This window comes from Streptopelia decaocto, assembly GCF_964273445.1.
Source record: "Streptopelia decaocto genome assembly, chromosome: 3".
Lineage (NCBI taxonomy): Eukaryota > Metazoa > Chordata > Aves > Columbiformes > Columbidae > Streptopelia > Streptopelia decaocto.
This window is the reverse complement of record NC_138656.1, coordinates 37,625,880-37,647,027: the sequence shown is the minus strand read 5'-3', so window position 1 is coordinate 37,647,027 and position 21,148 is coordinate 37,625,880. Positions and strand designations below refer to the sequence as shown.

Genomic DNA, 21,148 nt, shown 5'->3' with positions numbered 1-21,148 from the left:
TCTCTGAAATCATGGGCTTACTTTCTACTTTTTTTGCACCAGTTTTTAGCCAATGCTTTTTCTTAGATGTCAGTGCAGTTATATATCCATTTTCCACAGAGAGAACTCCACTGACAATCAAACGTTGTTTGGGGAGGCCATTTGCCCACAACTATCTGCAATTTCCTCTGTAATTAAAAATAAGAACTTCAGTTCCAAATTACCTTCTTGTCTGTTACAACCCCAGGTTATCTTTTGTACAATTAATTATAGTCAGACCTAACATTAAAACTAGGAATTGAAAAAAACCCTATAAAAACAGAACACAGAGTCCATATTTCAGTCATTAAAAAACAAAGGGAATCAAGGCTTTCCTTGATTTTGGATAGTCCGTAAATGTCTTGAGATAGTACCTGAAAGAAAATAAGCAAGAGAGTGAACCTGCATACACACAAGGAAACCACACAGTTTCAATACAGCTCAGCTGAGGAACCTTAAAACTCCTCCAAATTGCCTTGCTTTGTAACCTTGGTGTGTTACTCTGCAAAAAAAAAAAAGGCATTTCAAGACTATTTACACCAGGTTATTTGATTAAGCAAAAAGTTATAATACTGCTAAGGTTCTGACAGACCCAAAGGAGAAACTTTAGGAATTCAGAGCAGGGGACCATATGTACTCCGGAGCACTGCAGAGGTTGCAAGGGAACCCTTACGAAAGGTTCACATTTCTTATACAAGGCTCAGTAAAAAAAGGCTTTAACATGGCAGAAGCAGTGATGTAACTCATGTCAGATTAAATAACTCTCAGGCCCACTTGTCTCAACAGGGGGTCTGGCCGACTGCTTTATGTTCACCCAGTCATATGGGTGAACTTCTTGTACATGGTATTAAATTTCAATCTTATCTTGAATCCTGGCCCTGCTTCTCTGCCCCTCCCTGGTATTTTGCAGACTGCACTCCAAGAGCAAGAAGCAGCATACAGCGAGAAACAGTTTGATACCTGTGATGGTGATAAGCACGTGGCCCGATGCAGCAAAGAGTAAAAAAGGCAAAGGCGAAGGCTGGTAGGGACCAGGTTGCTATGGCAAAACCAAACCATTCCACAATTTCTCCAAAGTAGTTGGCTCCAGAAACATAGGTGAACAGTCCCCCTGCATCAAAAGACAAAATATGTAATTTTTACAGTCATTTCATGCACGTGGAAAGTTCTTTCCCATAAAGTCATCAGCAGAATATGCTACCTTTCTTATTTAGAGCCCATAACAGCAACCTAAACCTACTGCCCTGAGGCCAGTGGAGTCATGCCAAAGAAAGATCTTGTATAATACAAGACTCTTGTACAAATACAATGATCAAAGATGTTTCTAACTCAGAGACTTATAGCACTTTCACAATCACTCATTTTCATTTGGGAAAGGGCTTAAGAAAGTCCATTATTAGATTTAAATGAAATTATTAACATTAGTAAATTCTCCTCATGGCCTAAAAAATATTTTACAACTCAATTGCCTTTGGGCTATGCAAAATCTGGATGTCAGTTTTGCATCTTAGCTAATCACAACATCTACAAGAGGCAGGTAATTATTGAAGGTGAGAAAATCTAGGGAAGAGATATCACCATGTGTAACAAGCCAGCAGAAGGAGTCAAGACCAAAACCAGGAACCTTCTCGATCCTCATCCATATTGCTCTACAGAGATAGACATTTCCCAGTTCACTGGTCTGGCCCACAGCCATACTTCCTCACCAACTCCCACCTTGAAGGAGACAGAAAGGAAATTCTACACCTTACATCCTTGGTGTTATTTTTTCCCCCTAAAGTATACACTTTGAGTCTCCCTTTTGCAGTGTAAAAAATCCATAACTACTTCTTCCTGGGCATGGAGGAGAATATTTCCTTCTTTGCAGCTGACTTTTACAAGGCTAAAATCCTAAAACCTCTCCTCACAGCTCATGTTTTCCAGATACTCTTGTTGTTTCTCATGGACTGTCTGCAGCCAGCTCACACTGGTCTTTCCAGCTCAGAGGGGCACCTGAACATAGTATCTGGCCAGTACTGGCATCACTGCTATTATTGTCACTTTGCTGTGAATTCAGTCAGAAAACATTGTCTGTTCTGCTGACCTACTTTTGCCAAGGAGGTGGGGGATAAGAATATACCTTGAGGAATCTTGTAAGTGACTTCCCCGGGTTTCCTCAGCTGGCGCAGGAGGAGATCACTGTGAATGTTGATTCCCATTCCCAGCAGAAACAAGAGGAGGCCTAAGAACAAACAATTAGATTAGAAAGACAGCAGCTGTGGATGTTCCTGCAGAGCAACTACTGAGCCGTAGGCAAGTACCATGACTCTCATTTACAACTGGGGAAAGAGGAGCACAGAAAACACAAACTTCTCCGGCACATCGCTGGAGCCAGGAAGGGAACCCACACCTCAGTGCAGCATGGTCCACTGCCAGTGAGGCTGCCTGGGCAGAGCTATGGGTGTGCACATGAAGCCATGACTTGTTGAAGGTTTCTGACAGCTTCTGGCTAGAATGATTCATTGACCATACTCTATTTAGCTGAAAAACTTGAGGCACTTGATTGAGAAACTCTGCAAGTGACATGCCCTACATTTCATGCCACATTAGGCACTGAGAAAACTGTCTCTGACAGTGACTGGGAAGAAAGAAAAGAAGTAGAGGTGGTGTGTGCTACAAAGTGTAGGAAAGACTAAGTGCTGATAAAACCTCAACACTTCCAGTAGGAACAGAAAGTTGGTAAGTGTCTGTAGAGGCATAACATACTGTTTGATTTTATTTAATATTTCAAGTACTGGTAATGCTGATTTACTTCTTTTAAAAGTTAAATATATATTTTATTTATCATGCAAGTTATGTGATGTGATGCTTTCTTTGTTGGGTATGGGAGCTCTTACTAAACACTGTCCAGGATTTTTAATATGTGATGCTGTTTAAAAAGTCTGAACTTGCATCCACAGTCTGAAACAGCATACAGAAAGTACGTTGATTATTTTATGCCCGTCATATCCAAAACATTTCCTCAGACCTCCATGTTAATCTTTATTTCTATGTGTGCATTTAAAAAACATGCTCTGCGCAGCACATAATGTGTAATGCCACCTAGCTGCTCTTGCTCCATTGTTCTCCCAGGGATTTACAGGGTGAAATTCAGCTAGGCTATTAAGTTACGGAATATAAAAGAACCATATTAACATACAACCAGACTGTGCGTGATCTCTAATCTTCCCACGTGCCTTACATGAGAAAAAAGAGCCCTTTGTCTCTAAAGCCTCATTTATGCTGCGGTTTTGCCCTTCTTTTCTCTCTCACAGTTGGAATAGCTGCATCAAGTGCAAAGAGCCCTGGCAGGGAAGAGAAGGCCACAGTTTGCGTCTGCACATGGTGGCTGCTGGGTGGACACTTCTGGTTGAGCAAGAGCACATCCCCATTCAGCTGAAGCCTGAGATTGCATCTCCACCACCTGTAGCAGTGCGAGGCTCTGGAGTGGTGTCAGTAAAACAAGGCTGGTGATTTGAGACTAACACATAACATTGTATGCCTTCAAAGGTGTCTGGGAAAAAAAAATCACTGCAACATTTATGTGTTTTATCTGGGCCAGCAGGCAGGTTTTATGCTGATTTCCATCACAACTGATTTAACTTACATGTTCAGTGAAGATTAGGATGTAATTCAAAATGCTAACAAATTGCTTGGAGATTAGATCTTTGGAATCCTGCAGCTGTAATTACCTGATGTAAATCTGATGTCGGTGCACCAATCGTTTGGATATTCAGCGCAGTAAATCAAGTAGTACCCCTGGAGGAAGCCATTATAGATACAGAATAATGTGCCAAAGAAAAGCAATTGCAGTGGGAAAGGTCTGCCTCTAGTGAAGAAAGGGTAAATAAATGTCCTAAGGTAGATAAGAAAATAAAGTCAGCACATTACTCATTATAACACTGTATTTTCAGTTTCTCTGCTGTAGGGAAAAAAACAAAAACAACAAACCTTTAACAAAACACAAAATATTTAAAAGGTCAATAAAGATTTAAAAATTGAAAAGAACTGCAAAAAAAATGGGATCAGCAACTAATGCGATCAAGAAATACTGTAAATACCCATATTTTCTGGTCCTTCAGGACTGCACACAAGGTGGGAAGCTAGAAATCTCATTCAGAATTGCTCCTGCCAAATGAGCGTTACTGTGCCACAAGCACTGTGAAGGAGCTTTGCTATGGAGAAGACATTCGTGATCCCACTACTGGGGCTGATCTCTGAGGGCTTTAGCCCATGGAGACGGGTGGAGTTGAAGGCAGTGTCAAGACCCCTCTGTCCCTCTCATCCCCTGCAGTGTACAGCCCAGGCTGTAAACCCCTCTCCAGCCTCTCCTGCCCCTGCTCACCTTCAACAAACAACAGCTCTGTCCTGCTCTGCTCGGACACTTAGATGCAGAGGCACAGCAATGCTGTTGGCTGCTTGAGGGGAGCTGCTTTGCCTCCAGTTCCTGCCTCTCTTGCATGCTTTCAAGGTTTTATTTAAAATAAGATGACCTAACCCCCTAAGTTTAATATGCTAATCATGAAGGTTTCCGTGTAGCTCCAGCACCTAGGGCTTCCTTAGGCAAAAGCTGTGCTAACACTATCGTTAACATGTATAGGAGCAAATAATTTGTGCTTGTCTATTTTTAACGTTCATATAACTTTTGTTCAGTTGGGCTTACCCCTCTTGACACTTTGGACAATCCATATCATCCTTGGGAGAGTGAAATGGAAAATTCATATTCATATTTGTTAGGTATTTTCTTACCTGGCCAATTAAGTTCTGTATGTGGTAAAATCTACACTCTTAATTTCTTTCTTTTGCCCTCTTGAGCTTTGGATGGTGCTCATCACAGCAGTATATAAACATTGTTGAGAAGTTATCCACATCCCATTTTGCCAATACCAATTTAAGCAAGCTGAGGCATAAAATGTCATAACATTATAAATCTAGATTAAATCATACTGAGCATGTCTGAAAGTGAGTAAGCAGAGTACAAGCAACAACATGTTAATGTATTAACTGCTTTCCAAAGGAAGGTAAGACAGATTTCCAGCAATTAAGACAGTTGTGATGAAAAGTGCTAAATACTTCTATAGTGAAAACTAAGAGGTACGGAAAATATTTTTCAGACAGTGGTATTACATTTGTCCTATTTATTACAGTACGGAAAGGAAAGCTCTCTGGAGTAAAGTTACCAATAATTATTGGTTTTGCCCTTCAGGAATGGGAGGCTGGAGTTATGAGTAGGCAAGGCCAGTTTTAGCAATCCATCCTGCCTGTTGAAGTTGTATTGACAAATTTGGCCTGAACAGCTATGAGAGAAAGTGGGGAAATTACAATGGAAACCTGCAGAAAGCAAATAATGTAGAAAATATAATGAAATCAAACCACACAAAGTGAGTTCAGAAGAAGATTTATACAGCAGATAGAAGTGGGACTTGCCTTGCTTTATCCTTTGTCAAAACCAGTTATGTTTGTGAGTTTCTTAATTTTTCCAGCTGATGCAAATAGAAGTTTCTAGCACAAGCTGGCCTTTCTCAGCTCCCAGCAAAGTTGATTGTTGCCATGGTGCTTCCCAATGCTGCTGTTACAGGATAAAGGTTATATGCCATTGAAAGGTGACTTATCCTGCAGTAACAGGAGGGCAAAAATCAGCTACAGACCTATCTACCATGGATACTGTGGACACAGGACAGAAAGAACCTGCATACAAAGCGCAGTCACAGGGGAGCCAGGAGGCATCAGCTCTTTTTTTGTTGAGGGAGTGAAATCCTGGCATCACTGAAATCATGCCTCATAGCAGTTTTGAAAATCCAAGTAAGTATTTCATCCAAGAACCTTTGTTGCAGAGCAGCCTCTCTAAGGAAACCTCCTTGAGTCTGTAAATCCAGAGGCCAGATTCAGTTCTCTGTATCTGAACAATGCCCTAAGTCTGTGTTTTAATACAGCACTTGTTGGCTTGTAGCTGCTTGAGGGTTCACAAACTATTCCTGATTGGTTTTGAAAAAGCAATGGAGATAAAGCAGGGAGATTTAATAGGTTTAAATATTCCATGGAAGAGTCTGCATCTCTGCTGGAGTTATTTTGCACTGTGAAAATCAAAGGGGGACCGAAGGCCATCATTTTAGAATAACAGAACAAAAACTGGCCTTTTGAATTTAGACCAATGACAAATTTGACCTTTTTCTTTCAGTGCAGTATTGATGACTAATCCTTTATTCCTTTACTATCTTTACTGGCCCAAGGCACTGCATCTGACTAAGCCATTGCCGACAGCTTATTTTTAAATGAGTCAATAATATTCATCTTCTTCTGCATGATTTATTTTCCAGAAGAACAGGTTTTGAATAGAAAATCATTTGACATTGCATCAAATTTGGTCTTAGAGATATTAGTCCAGCTCCTTGAAGACTCCAGAGTTCCTCACCCAAATGGGGGAAACTGTAGGTTTGGTCTTCTTTCCACAGAACGTGGAAATCTTTTCACAAATGTTACCGTAATCCACCAGGAGTGGACTCTCAATCCTCATCCAACAGCTTGTTAATTGGAGACGTTTATGCTGCTGTAGTGTCTTCTCCTCTCCAGGGCCCAGATGCAGTAGGTCAGACAACAGCAACTCACATTTTCCAGTCTGGAAACTCGAGGTGTTTCTAATGCCTACGAGGTGTTTTACACCCAAGGCAGCTGGGTCAAGGGCTCAGGGCTGTTGGCTAAGAATGGGGGGCAGCTGGCTCCCTCCCACCATGTGAGTTGCCACCCCATTTCTATATCTGCTCATCCAGCCCTCTGCCACCAGGCCCTCTCCTGGCTCTAACTGGGATGAACTAGGGGCCAGGAATCGGAGATATCACAATGGTGGACAAGGCTGATGTGGTGTCTTCCCCTTCGAAGGCAGGTGCTGGCCATAGACCCGCTTGTTCTACCCATGCTGGTGCATGGTCTGAATGCCCTGGCCCATTCCCTGTGACCCTGGCCAGCCTCCAGAAGACAGAGACTACGTGAAACCATCAGATAACTGTAATGACTTCTTGGTCCAAGGCCCAGTTTGTAAACTCATCTTAAATCACTGTCCAGTGGATGTGATGGGAGCAAAAAGACTCCCTTTTTATTTTAATCATGTAGATTTACAGATCTAGCTATAACTAATGCAAAGTTGGAATTAGGTCTCCTTCCACATGCAAAACATCCAATTTCCATGTTCCTCCAAAGATCTTTGGTCAAACTTTCAATGACTATAATTTAAGGAACAAGAAAGATATACATATTACTGAAAAGCTTCCGATTCAGCCATATAAAACAATAGTAAACCTGTAATGTCAGGTTCATTTCCGAGTATTCTGTCTAAAAAAATTGCTCAATTTACAGTCCTTAGGCTGTTTGTGGCCAGCTTACTAAATTCATCCAACCTGAAGCCTGTTTGTAGAGACACTATTTCTTTGTGGTCTCTTAGTAACAGGTTCGGTGTTGGATGAAGACTTCTGGCAGGAGCAGGCTCATCTTTCCTGATCAAGAGACGCAGGCATGCATCTGATCAAGGGATGGGAGAAGGACTGAGGAAACCCTGAGACAGATGGCACCATGCTTGGGTTTGGGGAGTTCTTGAGAAGAAAGGCAATGCAGAACAGAAAGTCTGGGCAGCATTGATTTAAGGCAGAGACAGTAGAAATACAGAAGGATTTAGTGGAAAAATAAGAAGATATGTGGAAGAGATTGCCATACTGAACCATCGGGGCTGCTGAATTTGGACTGGAGATCAGTAAGAACAAACATATTAGAGTTAAAAAATAACATACAATATTAGAAAATAATTCATTTGGGAGAGCTGAACAGCTGTGATCAAGAGTTTTCATGATACTGAAAGGAGGTAGTTTGAATGCAAGGAAAAGAAATGTCTGTTAAAGGTAATATTGAAACAACATTGAAATAAAGAGCTCAGTAGGACTGGGAGAAGAATGGGGATAACCACAGGCTACAGACACACACAGGTCCTTTAATAAAGAGAAGAAAAAGTCTAAAGGTTTGGAATGCATATTCACTTTCATATTTCAGGGGATAAATCACATTGCAGTTGAGGCAGAAGGTAACTGCTGCCCTGGGCAACAGGCCACCATGTACTGCACTTCCTTTTGAAGGATCCAATACCGACTTCTGCCAAGATAGAGGACTGGCAGTAAAGAACCTCTGCTCTAATCCAGTATGATAACTTCAGGGTTTCATAGTGTCTCACGACTCATCTAACAACATTACACACAAACTGAACAAGTTAAAATTTACAAACTCCCTAGAACAGATAAGCAATTGCTCAATACCAGCATTTACAAGTGAAGCTCCAGAGTGATACTTGCTATCTCAGGAAGGCTGACACTGTGGATGGCAGCACTTGCCAAAGCCAACTCCATCAAAGACTGACAGTCAAAGAGAATCAGCAACTGCACTTGACTTCTGGCCATATAGTTAAATACAGATTTCAAGTTGAATCCTTGATGCTGGATCAGAAAAGCTTAATGGTTTACAACTGTGTCCTGGTTTCGTTAAAAAACAAGTTTCTCTTTTAGTGAATTTGCCTGTCAGCTAAAGCCTTCATATTAGCTGCATTTTCCTGGAGAACCAGATACATGTTTTGGTAAACATAGCAATGGAATGCGAAGCTATTGATAAGCATGGATGGACATCTCGTGAGAGGGACAATGAGAAACAACTGACCAAAAAACTGACCAACTGTGTATAACATTCCATTCACGTAAATGCTTCATATAAAAGTGGGAGATCACGAGGATCTTGTCCCTTTTCCCTTTTTCCCTTCTGCTTATGGCCGACAATAGGAGAGGACCTTGCTAGTCGTCCCTGCGAACCGAGGCCTAGTGAGAGACTGAATCCAGCTCCGGTTGGCTGCAGAGTCCAACCCAGGACTTTGGGTGCCGGCTCTGCAGTTACTGAGACTTTCAAGATTGGTTTTGTATATTTTGCATTATTTTCTCTATTCTTATTAGTAGCATTAGTAAAACACTGTTAATTTTTCCAACTCTCGTCTCTCTGTCCTTCTTTCCCTCCTGATCGCCTGTCCTGAGTGGGAAGCGGGGAGAGGAAGGGGCAAAAAGGGGGAAGTGGGGGGAGAGGAGGTTAGCAATACATCTGCCAGGGTTTTATTGTCACCCCGCAATCTAAACCCTCGACAAACTGCATTTGAATAAAGTGGGATTATAGGAAAAAATCTACAAACATTTGCAAAGGCACATGTATCTGATGCGAATGGCTGAAAATAAAATGCTGCTTTTATATTACTGGCCGTCATTGCTGAAACAAACAACAACAAACAAACAAAACAAGAAACAACAACCAAGAAAAACAAACAAAACAAAGAGGTAAAAAGCCATGATGCATTTGACTTTGGACAAATTTCAGGAATCTGAGCTACATAATGCTTAGTCCCAACACTATAAACACCTAAAACCAGTCATTCTGACTCATTGATTGTTACAAATTTTAGGTATGCTACACAGCAAAGTAAGAAGGATAAATACATTTTATGGATTAAACAGAATCCTCTTCACATTGCATATAGGAATCAGTAAATGTGCTATACTTAATAAAATAAAAGTGGTTGGGAGGAAAAAAAAAATAAAAAAAAAAAGAAGGAAAAGGAAAGGAACAGGACCTAAGAATGGGAATTTGGTTTTAATTAACAAAGAAGAACTGTGCAGGCTCAACTCCAAGGCAAAGAAACAGCAGGCAGGTTTCAAAAGTGTTTTGCAAGTTTATTTATAAATCACTTCCTTGGTCATCTTGTTGTTCTTCCATTATTCTGAAACTCTCACTGGAAAAATCTGGTATCTCCCAGTGATTACCGGCATCTAATTAGAACCAACAAAGGAGAATTCTTCCTTGTCACTGGTAAAAAAGGCATTGAATCATGAAAATCATTGATCTTTCCTACTGGCTTTAGCAGGTATAGGAACAAAGCCCTGTACTTGAAATATTATGCATTTTGTAAAGGAAAACCAGGAATAGATTTGTTGGATTTGGTGCATTAACAAACTGCATTGGCAAGTCACAATCCATCAGCAAGTTATACTTAGGAAACATTTATATTTGTATGTTTGTTTCTCAAATGTTTCCATGTTGGTACACAAACACCAAATAGATTTTAAATACCCTTAATTACAAATATTATTTTATTTATATTTGCTATTAGTTAATCATTTATTTCTTCCTTTTTGTTTGTAATGTGGAAAGGAGATCTGAATGAGAGCCGAATTCAACATTGGGAAAAACTTATTGAATGCCCATAACCAAAGACAACTGAAGCAAGAGCCTAGAACCAGATGTTTAATATCTTTCTCACTGTCACCTGCCAAACTAGGCAAATTCATTGGAAACACAGGTATTTGTTTTTAAAATATTCAGCTGTTTCATAGCCAAGGGAGGTAAAGTGAAGCTAACAAAGCAAAGGAAATACTTCCTCTGTATAGAACCCTGTTGAAGTCAGTACCATCCCCTACAGACCCACAGTTAGTCCTCTGACACTATACAGCCAGGATCCTGGAGTACAGGATATATGGCATGATGGACCTTTTCAAAGCCAAATAGCCCTCCTCTGGACTTGTTCCAACAGGTTCATGTCCTTCTTATATCGGGGGCCCAAGAGCTGAATGCAGTACACCAGGTGGGGTCTCACAAGAGCAGACTAGAAGGGAAGAATCACCTCCCTCAAACCGCTGGTCATGCTGCTTTTAAATGTCTGGCTTCCTTTGGTGATTTCTCAGCCCCATGAGGACCACTTACAGAAAATAATTACGATTTCTCTAAGTGCACTTGTAAGAGCACAGATTTGTGCATTCTTGGATTTTGTACCATTTTTCATGGAGATGCTTCCTTCTGTTCTGCTCATGTTCTCAGCCTCTGTGAGCTCTTTGAACTCTCTGCTCCAGTTGAGCAGTGAGCTTTTTGAAGTGCATAGCATAGTGTCTGGTAAAGTTACTCTGGCACACATTTCATGCTTTTGGCAGGCACCCACAGTTTACCAATAGGAACAAAGTGATCTGTCCTCATAAATATCAAGTGGTTATTTCTGGAGAATAAAAGAGAGTGATACCTCGCTGAAATATATGCTCTGGCTGGCTAAGTCTTTGGCACACCATTGCTTAGATAAAACAACAAACATTCTCGTAATGTGTAAGTACTGCTGCCCTTCAGATACTATCAAGTAGTAGAGATAAGCATGAAGCACTGTGAGATCTGCACATTTGTCATCACCACAATCCATCTAGTCATGTTGACCCTTGTTCAGTCCTCTAATTCTCATATAAGTATAAATCTGGACCAAGTTTAGTTAGGATTTCAACTGACATAGCTAGCCTGGCATTGAGTTCAGTCTGCAACCTGAGCAAAAGGTTTTGCTCATGCTAGTTTTCTTGCTCAGCTAATTCCAGCTCTCGTCCCTGCACCCTGGCTTCTTGTCAGAGCCTCTCTCTCATCAAAATAACTCCAAGTTCCCATTCCCAGCCAGTTTCTGGCCACATATCATCCCCAAATTTTCTTCTCAGTGTCTTGGCCAGTACAGATGAAATTAGCACAGGGGAGAGTTCCATGAGCTCCAGTGTTCTGTAATGACCAAGCCTGCAACAGCCCAGAATTCCAATTGCTAGGTAAAATACACAGAATAAGGAAAGATGATCAGTCTAAGGACTGTGTACACCATTCCTGATGGACATTTGTCTGGCTTGTTCTTCACTGCTGCCATTGATGGAGATTCTTCCAACCATTCCACAAATATGTTACAATTACTGTCCCTCCTTAACGACTAAGCTGCGTTTTCTATACAGCTGTTTAGGCCTGTTATTTCTTATTGTGTTTCTGGTAGACAAGGAGAATGTTTTACTTGTTTATTCTTTGCAGCAACTTTTTATGCAGTTGTACATCATTATAATGTCTTCCACTGGTTTTCTCTTAGCTAGCTTAAACAACGCTGAGTCCTTCAGTCTTTCTAAATGTCACATTTCCTAGACTACAGTTCTTTTTCTCTCAGCTGCTTCTACTTTTGTCATTGTCTTTTATAAAGTGCAGAGTTCAGCTGGACACAGTATCATTTCAGTTCCTATTAACACCATGCAAAGGGGAAAGATTACTTCAGGTGTCTCCAACAGCACTCCCATACTCACATTACATTTTGATATTGTGTGTGCTATTAGCCCAGAAAGCCAACCATGTCCTGGGCTGCATCAAAAGATGCGTGACCAGTAGGTCAAGGGAGGAGATTCTCCTGCCCTGCTCTGCTCTCATGAGGCCACACCTGGAGTACTGAATCCAGCTCTGTTCATGAGGTCAATTATGGAAATGTCCTTAGTTATTGACACTTAATGATGGTGATTTTTCTAAGACAAAAGGATAAAACAACTATTCTATGAAGAAAAAATTAATGCCTGGGTTGAATTTGGTAGTTATTATATGGTCTGATTATATTAACTGTTAGCAAGGAGTGTATCACTTGAAAATATATAGATATACTTCAAACGAAATCTAATCTCTGTTTATCCACTTAGTGTTTCAAAAAACTAAAACTCTATGAAACAATACAAAATACCTCACAAACCAAGAAAACCTGCTTTGTAGTACCTTGGTTAATGATACCCTTGGCTGCAGTGATCACACTATTATGGAGTTTGGAATCCTGCTGAGCATGCTGAAGGTTAGTACTAAGACATGGGCTTCAGATTTTAGAAAAGCAAACTTCAGCTCACTTAGAGCTCAGTTGGCAGGTATTCCATGGGAAGGATCCTTGGAGGATAAAGGAGCTGGTGAGTGCTGGGAGTTTTTCGAGAACACTCTCCTGGAAGCACAAAACCAGTTCAGTCCTTTTACAGGTAAGGGAAGTAGGTGGAGCAAAAGACCCCCTTGGCTTAGCTGCAAGCTGCTGAGTCTGCTCAAAGTCACAGAAGAAGCATACCAGTGATGTAAAAGTGGACAAATACCCATTGAGAACTACAAGGACATTGCCAGGGTGTGCAGAGATGCAGTTAGAAAGACAAAAGCTCAGCTTGAATTGAAATTGGCCAGAAATGTCAAAAACCACAAGAAAGGGTTCTTCAGGTACCTAAACAACAAGCAGAAACAGAAGGAAAATATTGGCCTGCTGTTAAACAGGAGAGGTGAATTAGTCACCAACAACACTGAAAAGGCACTTTCTTCACCTCTGTCTTTACCAACACTGTTGGGTCCCAGGCCTCGGGAACAGAAATCCAAGTTGATGCAAACACAGACCCATTGTCAGTGAAGGATGAGTTGGTAAGGGAACTATTACGGGAGCTCAACCCTGCAGGAAAATCTGGATAGGCTAGAAGAGTAGATTAAGAAGAATCTTATGATTTTCAATGAAGACAACTGTAAGGTCTTGCACTTGGGAAAACATAATCCAGGAGTGCAGCACACACTGGAATCCACCCAGCTGGGGATCAGCTTGGTGGAAAGGACAACAAGCTCAATATGAGTGAACAGTGTGCTGCTGCAGCAAAGCAAGCCAAAAGGATGCTGGGCTGCATTAGCAAGGGCATCACCAGCAGAGACAAATAAGTCATAATCCCACTCTACTCAGTGCTCATCAAGCTGCACGTGGAATACTGTGTTCAGTTTTGGTCCCCACCAAACAAAAAAGGTGTGGACAGGGTGAAGAAGGTCCAGAGAAGGCCCACAAGGATGGCCAGAGGACTGGTAAGCTTCCGTATGAGGAAAGGCTGAGAGAACTGGGGTTGTTCAGCCTTGAGAAAAGAAGGATTAGGGAAGATCTCATCACCAAGTTCCAGTATTTAAAGGGTGGCTGCAAAGATGAAGACTCCCTTTTTACAAGGAGTCACATGGGAAAGATGAGGGGTAATGGGTACAAGTTTCTCCTGGGGAGATTCTGATTTGACACAAAAGGGAAATTGTTCATGATGAGAACAACCAGCCATTGGAATAATCTCCCCAGGGAAGTGGTGGATTCCCAAACATTGGACACTTCTAAAATTCAACTGGACAGGGTGCTGAGCCATCTTGTATAGACTGTGTTTTTGCCAGGAAAGGTTTGACCAAATGATCCTTGAGGTCCCTTCCAACCCAGTATTCTATGATTCAAACAGGCTTCTCCTCACCACCTGAGGGCTTCAGGTGGCATTTTCACTGTATTCCTTAACCAGCACAGCCCCTCTAGCAGGAAAGGCTGTATTACAAAGTATATTTCAAAGCAAAATAGCTTGTAAGTAATGTATCACAAGAAGTATTCCTGTACATACATCTTATGCCATTCACCATTTTTAGCTCATGGCCAAGTTTTCAGAGATTGCATATACAGATGGCAGGCTTGGCATTCAGTGCTTTTCTCACTTTCTTCCTCCTTTTCTCTGCATTCCCACCCCATCAGTTTTGAAGGTCCTACCATCACAGACCCTGCCTTATGAAAGCAAAGAATCTATGAGCTTACCAAAAGCAGATGTGATTAATTCAGATTTTTATAGGATGTTCACCTTAGCACCATAAAGCTTTTGGATTTGATTAAATTCCCATCATGCTATGGTAATAAAGTACACATGGAGAGTTGAAAAGCTGGCTAACTAAGGGCAGCTGACAAAGAGGCAGGGGGTGGGACTAGGGGTTCCTCCCCTCCCTTTCCAGCAGCAGCAGCAGCAGTCTGCCTTCAGCCCTTCATTAAAGTCTCAGGGAACACACCAGCCTGTGATTGCCACAGAGAGAGGCTGCTGCCTAGTGGTGGCAGAGAAAGATGGAGAGGGTACTGCTGTCACAGTCTACCACAGGCTACTGGACTGATGCTCCTAGACCATGGTGGGAAGAGAGAAATGTTTCCTGGCTCCATACACCTCCCCCTTGCATCATCTCAGGCAGCAAATCTTTGTATGAAACTGTGCTAGGGGAGGTTGGCTCTTTGTCCAGCAGCTGGTACTCAGATGACCATCTCCCTTCTCTTTCAGCAGTGGGCCAGATGGGAGCACAGCACCTGCCAGGCCTGGCTCATGGGGCTCCGCCAAGTTAGGAGAGAGGTCCTACAAAGTTCTGTCAGTGGGGAACCATCAGCATTAACCCAGTGAGTGTCCAGAAGAGGATTAGAGTGGTCCTTACAGTGCTCCTGCATATTCCTCAATGACCTGACAATAAATACAAAATTACTACTGATAAAGCTGGCACATTGCACAAATTCTAGACAAGTGGTGAACATCAAGGTGGGCAGAACAGCATTACTGAGTACTAAGCCCATACAGAAAAGTTGCTTTAAATCACAGAAATGCAGCCATACCAGCACAAACCATTCCTAAGGAACCATACATTGTAACCTTGTTACAATCATGGTTACACCAGCTACAGGGTGCTCGAAATAGCCTGGAAATACTCCCAGGACAAAAAGCACTCTTCCGGCCTGTAAGTGCAGTAGTAGCACATGGAAACAGGAAGGTGATGCTGTATCTAGATATGCTACTACAACTCTGGTATTGTATTCTACATCCAACACTGATGTCTTCATTTTTAAAAGGATGTAGGAAAAAGATGGAAAAAGCCACAGAAATCATCTGAGGGCTGAGGGGAAAAAGTCTTGCATTAAGGACTTTCAGCTGTCGTTCAGTGACATGATAAATCTGGTTTAGGATACTTCAGATTAAAAAAAAAAAAAAAAAAAAAAAAAGTTACAGCTATTTGAAACCATGTGCAAAAGTGCAAAAGCAGGAAAAAATAATTTTGCTGGTTTAAAGCTGTTCCTAAATTTGTGAGAAGGAATTTTATCCTGACCAGTTCATGCTGCATGAGGTATCATTTGTCTGCACCACTCCAACATTATGTCGATCAGGTAATGTCTGTTCCCCTGTAGCTGGCATAAATCCACCATAAAACCATAAATCCAGCATAAACGCCGTATCACGTGCAGTGGCCAATTCATAGGAAATATGATCATGTGCTCCTATATTATCTGAGTCACACTGGTGCAGGAGGATCTAACAGCTCTGTACAAGCAAATTGAAAGATTATCTGATTACTGTATAAGTGATATCATGGTAAGAAAATACTAAAGGACTACTTTAAACTAGCACAGAGCAAGAAATTGCAAGCACCAGTGGGAAGAAATCAAGGTTAGTCAAATGTAAGCAAGACATTTTAAACATGTTGTTTAGGTGATAGTGAAAGAGTTCAGAAGACTACACTACCAAAGAAAACAGTGGATTCTCCAAAGAAAATAATGGATCCTCCATCTTCTGGGGTCTTCAGATCAAGTTGCTCTGAAATATATGCTTCAAACACAAGCTACTGGGGCAGCACAGCTGGTCATAAGAAGGAAGAACAGCTAGCATTGCAGTCCTTTAAAAAAATCTATGTTTCTCCCTTACGGACTCTATTGTCCTTCTGAGCATATCTCTAATCAAAATTTCCCTTCCGCATGCATGTTTGGTGTAACAGATGAGACAAAATTAGGAATAATAAAATCTTCCCTGTGGAGAGAAATAAATCACTATATTATGCAACAATGTATGAAAAAGCTTTTCTCTGTTTCCTACAAACATAAATGAATGTTTAAATACAGATGTCAGATGATCAGCACTAAAAGTAGGAGGAGATTAACAAAACATATTTATAATTAACAGTGGAACAGCTTTATTCACTTCAAAATTTTAAAGTCAGAAAAACTGCAGTAAGCTGCATCCGTTACTTAATGTGATTTTATTGTTGATCAATTGTATGTTTTACTAATTACACTTGCAGTCGAGTTTAATCACAAAAGTATTTAAAACTGTTGTTAGATTATTTCTAGTCAAGATAATAAATTGAAAAATATAAAGTCTGGCTGTTATATCAAAGTACTGAACCTCTTTTCAAATACTACATGCTGATGAAATGCCCGAACTCTGTGTGACCAGTATCCCCTGCTCTTAACTCCTCGTAATTTGGTTAGCATAACCAATGCCATTTCATAAGGCAAACAGCCATAACACATAAGTGTGCTGATTACGTACCATCCCTCTTCTTTCCACCCCTTTTTCAATGTTGCAATAAGACGGTTTGCCCACCAGCACTGTTGCCAGGAAATGGCAGCACCCATTATGGAACAGGGAGTTGTAACAGCACATGAGATGTTGCTTATAAAATCCAGCAGCTGCGAGTGGCCATAGACAGGAACTCCTGCTGGATGGCAAACCCTGTCAGGGATGCCTCTACCGACATCATCTTTTTCCTCTGAGGACTGAGTGAGTAACTCGCAATCTTTAAGGTGAAGTCTGAGTCTAGATTACAATTATTATATCACATGCTGATCATTAAGAATTTGATCCAATCTACAAAGGGTCCAGATGACTAAAAATCTAGGTAAATAAAAATTCTATATAATAAAAAAACTCACGCAAATTATTATAAATTCTATTTAACTGTAAGCTATGCCAATTGCTAAAAAAATCTATGTAACAATAAGCTATGCAAAACACTAGAAATTGTAGATAGCAATAAGCTATGCTGGTTGTTAAAATTTCTATGTAATAATAAAGCTCTAACTATAACCACAACCCTGTGGCCATTGGTCATTCTACCAAGGATCCCTCAAAGCACCTGCCTGTCCCCATAGCATCAGGTGACACACAGAAAAACTCCTAATTTGCGATTTTTGTTGCTCTTTTACATAACAAAGGAGCACTAATCTTTAATACAATATTTCAAATATTAATTGATTCAGCAGAATCTCATAATGAGTTGCATTAAAAGAAGCTGCACACTGTAAGAATAGCACTGGAGTAACATGCAGTATAAGAAATGAAATTGGTTGTTATACAGACTTGATTAAAATGAGGGCTTTTATTTTTACCAGGGAAAAAGTATAATCCAGCCACAGATGAGAAGACCCCCAAATTACTTGAGAAAGCAAATATGTGAAAACACAGTGCTTCTGCCTAAGTCTAGCAGTAGTCTTGAAAAAGAAGCCAGGGTCTCAAAAGATGTATGCATATCAGTAGGGTGACATTTATTTCAGTTGTCTAGTGGTGACCGTTGATTTCTGTGTTTCTGAAATGATCAGAAATTCCTCAGAATAGCAGAATGCATTAAACTGAATTTAGTACAACTACATATAATTAATACATCCAGCTTTCTGGGAGCCAAATGTGCTACAGGTAGTGTCCTCCAGTGGATGTAGTGCAGCAAAGACAACGTTAGTGATAACGAATATATCTCTAACATAGTGTTTTAGCACTTTAAACCATTCTCTGATTTAAATTTATCTACAACAGCCTAGAGTTTCTATCCTGAAACTGTCTGTAGAGATACAGTAGCTGGATTTTCAACATACTGATTTTGGTTGAGTTGCAAATAATAATTTATGATCAATTATTATATGAATGTTTTCTATTTCTATGAAGCAAAATAAAAAATAGACATAGGAATCATGGTAAAAAATGAAAAAAACAAGTTGGAAAAAGTTTTGCCTTCAGAAGCTACATAGCTCTTTACTATGTAATGGCATAACATTGTCACATGCACTTGCCATTTGTGAAAAAACAGTTTTTTCCATGAACAGAGAACTAAAAGCCAAATTCCTCATGAAAGAACTCCATAGAAAATGGAAGTGGAGCAGAAGATAAAACACAGCTCAGTATGTCAGAAGATACATTCTGGTGATGTAGTCCAGAACCAAGTCCCTCTGACTGCAGAACCAGGTGACAATTCAAGAGATATGTCATTTCAGAGTTACCACCAACTGTGGGTCAAAACTCCACTTTTTCTTTGAGCTCCTGATTAGTAAGTACAGACTTGATTAGAGTTAGAGCATTCATTGACATCTGATATGATGAAGTTTCTAAAAAGGGAGGGGAAAAAGATAAATTGGTACTTTGGTAGTGAAGTGGACATGAGGAACTGAGCATAAAACGCCAACTTTTCTGTTTTAGTACAGAAAGCCTGCAGTGACTTTGATTTTTTCCTGTGCTAGCTGCACAGCAACGCGGCTCATTCAGTCCCCGCTCTCTCACAGCCGCAGTGGGTGTGCACTCGGGCCGTCCTCACGCGTGTTCCCACGGCTTGCTTTGGTGGCCGACGCTGCTCCCGGCGCGGCAGGCGCTGCGCTTCTCCTGCCCGCAATAAGCGCTCCACATGTTCGTTTACATAATATCTGGATTAGTTTCATCCATAACTTTGCTCTAGTTTAGCGAAACCTCGTCCTATTTTTTTAAAGCTAAAATTCCGAAACATACATCCTCTCCCCTGCTTCCAGTACTCGGGTACCACCTGCTCCTTCCCCCGGCGGCCAGCACAGGGGACAGACGCCGACCCGACCGGCCCCTGCGTTTGGAGCAAAGGCCGTGGCCGTGGATTAGCTGCCGCCGCGCCCTCCTCTTGGCGAAGGACCGCGAAGGACCGCGTCTCACAGGGAAGGGAGCGGTGCTGCACCCAAGACCTGCCCCAGCCCTACCGCACACCCGACCCCGGCTGCGCCCATTCGCGCAGCTCCCCTCGGTTTATTATCTCCCGAGGGGAGGCTGCAGACGTTCGCAGCCGCCCCTCGCCCCCGGGGCGCCTCGGGCCGGTGGCGGGGCGGCTCCGGGCGGCGCCGCGGGCAGGCGGCGGGGGCGGGGGGAGCCGCGGGGGTGCGGGAGCCCTGCCCGGCGGCGGTACCTGTAGAAGTAGTGCCAGCAGAAGAGGCAGCAGAGGAGGCGGCAGCCGAGCGGCTCGAGGCGGGGCGGGCTGCGCAGCGCCAGCAGCAGCGCGGGCACCAGGAAGGAGGGCAGCTCCTGCAGGAACCAGGCGCAGCGCGCCGGCAACCGGCCCCGCGGCCGGCACAGCCGCTCCTCGTGCTTCCCGTAGCGGGACGGCACCCGGAGGTACAGCGAGAGCTGCAGCAGCGCCAGGGCGCCCAGCAGCGAGCTGAGGGCCAGCACCAGGCTGGGGAAGCACTGCATGCTCGGGGGCGGGCGGGGGCACCGAGGCAAGCAGCCCTCGACCAGCGCCAGCCCCGGCCTTATTAGAGCCGCGGCGGTCACCCCGCCCCGCCGCGCTGCCTCCCATCGCCCGGGCTCGTCAGAGGGCGCAGCCCCTCTTGCCGGCGCGGGCGAGGCGCCCCAGCCCGCCCCGAGGGGAGCTGTCCCCCGCGGGCCCGCTGCGGCCCCTCCCTCGGCCGGCGCGGTTCGACCCCGCAGCCCGGTCGCGGCCCAAGGGTGACGACGGCGGTCGGGGGGCGACGGTTGGCGGCCGTTGGCAGCCAGCGCGAGGGCGGCCGCCGAGGGCCGGGGCGGCACGGGCGTGGCGGGACAGCAGCGCTGCCGGTGAGATAGGAGCGGCGGCGTGCCCTTCGCTCTGCCCCAGGGAAGTGCTGCAAGGCTCGGCTCCCCGCGGCCTGGTAGTGCCACCCAGGGTCGCTGCGGGACTCCTGGGTCACAAGGTACGAGGCTGCTTGCAGGCCGTGGAACGATAACTCGCTCTGCAGTGCCGCTGTCACCGTAAGTGCCGCGCCGTGGCTTGTCTGGTGACCTGTGATGCGCTGGCTCAGCAGCCTTCTGGTGGCAGAGACAGCTGCTCATCTGCATGCAGGTGGAGAGTAAAGCGAAGAGATGCTAAAAGCCAGATGGAAATTAACAAACATAGATGCAAGTGTTGGGACTGGGGAAACGCAGACCAAAACCTAGGAGTCTTGACAGCTCCAGCTCATATTCAGCATAACCAGACCATGCTTAAACTTTTTAGGTGCTCGAAGTTTTAGTGAAGGTGACCCTAAGGTAAGTGCTAGCTTTGGGCTGTGCTCAGAAACCCTTCAGTCTCAGCCACATGAAGCAGTTTTGACAACTCTGCCTAAAACTACAGTCTAGGAACTAGGCTTTTCTTTGCCTGTTTTCTCAGGGATCTTCACTTGGTATGGACTGTCAAGCTGCAGGAGGGGTAATGGAGCATTAAACTCTGGCCATTGCATATCACCTCAAGGCCATGAATTACAGTTGCATCTTGTGCCATTTTGCATCTTCACTGAGAAAGCAGTTGGACCCAGCTCCTCAAAGGACTGGACCCCACACAAAATGCTCTTGTGGAGCAGAGGTAGTGGCTGATTTTTATTCAAGGTCTCTGTGGTGAATGTGCTAATCTGAGATGTGGGAAACTTGAGTTCAATTGCCTCTTCTGTTTGAGG

At 43.1% G+C, this 21,148-nt stretch overlaps 1 protein-coding gene across 1 annotated transcript; it reads right to left on the bottom strand.

Annotated features, from left to right (window-relative positions):
* SRD5A2 (steroid 5 alpha-reductase 2) lies at positions 1–20,125 on the bottom strand. The gene is given in 6 exon segments (XM_082047907.1): positions 1–392; positions 979–1,129; positions 2,138–2,239; positions 3,729–3,892; positions 19,648–19,944; positions 19,946–20,125. Coding segments are annotated over 6 exon segments (873 nt in total). The 5' UTR covers positions 20,038–20,125; the 3' UTR covers positions 1–325.
* Between the last annotated feature and the right edge of the window lie 1,023 nt (positions 20,126–21,148).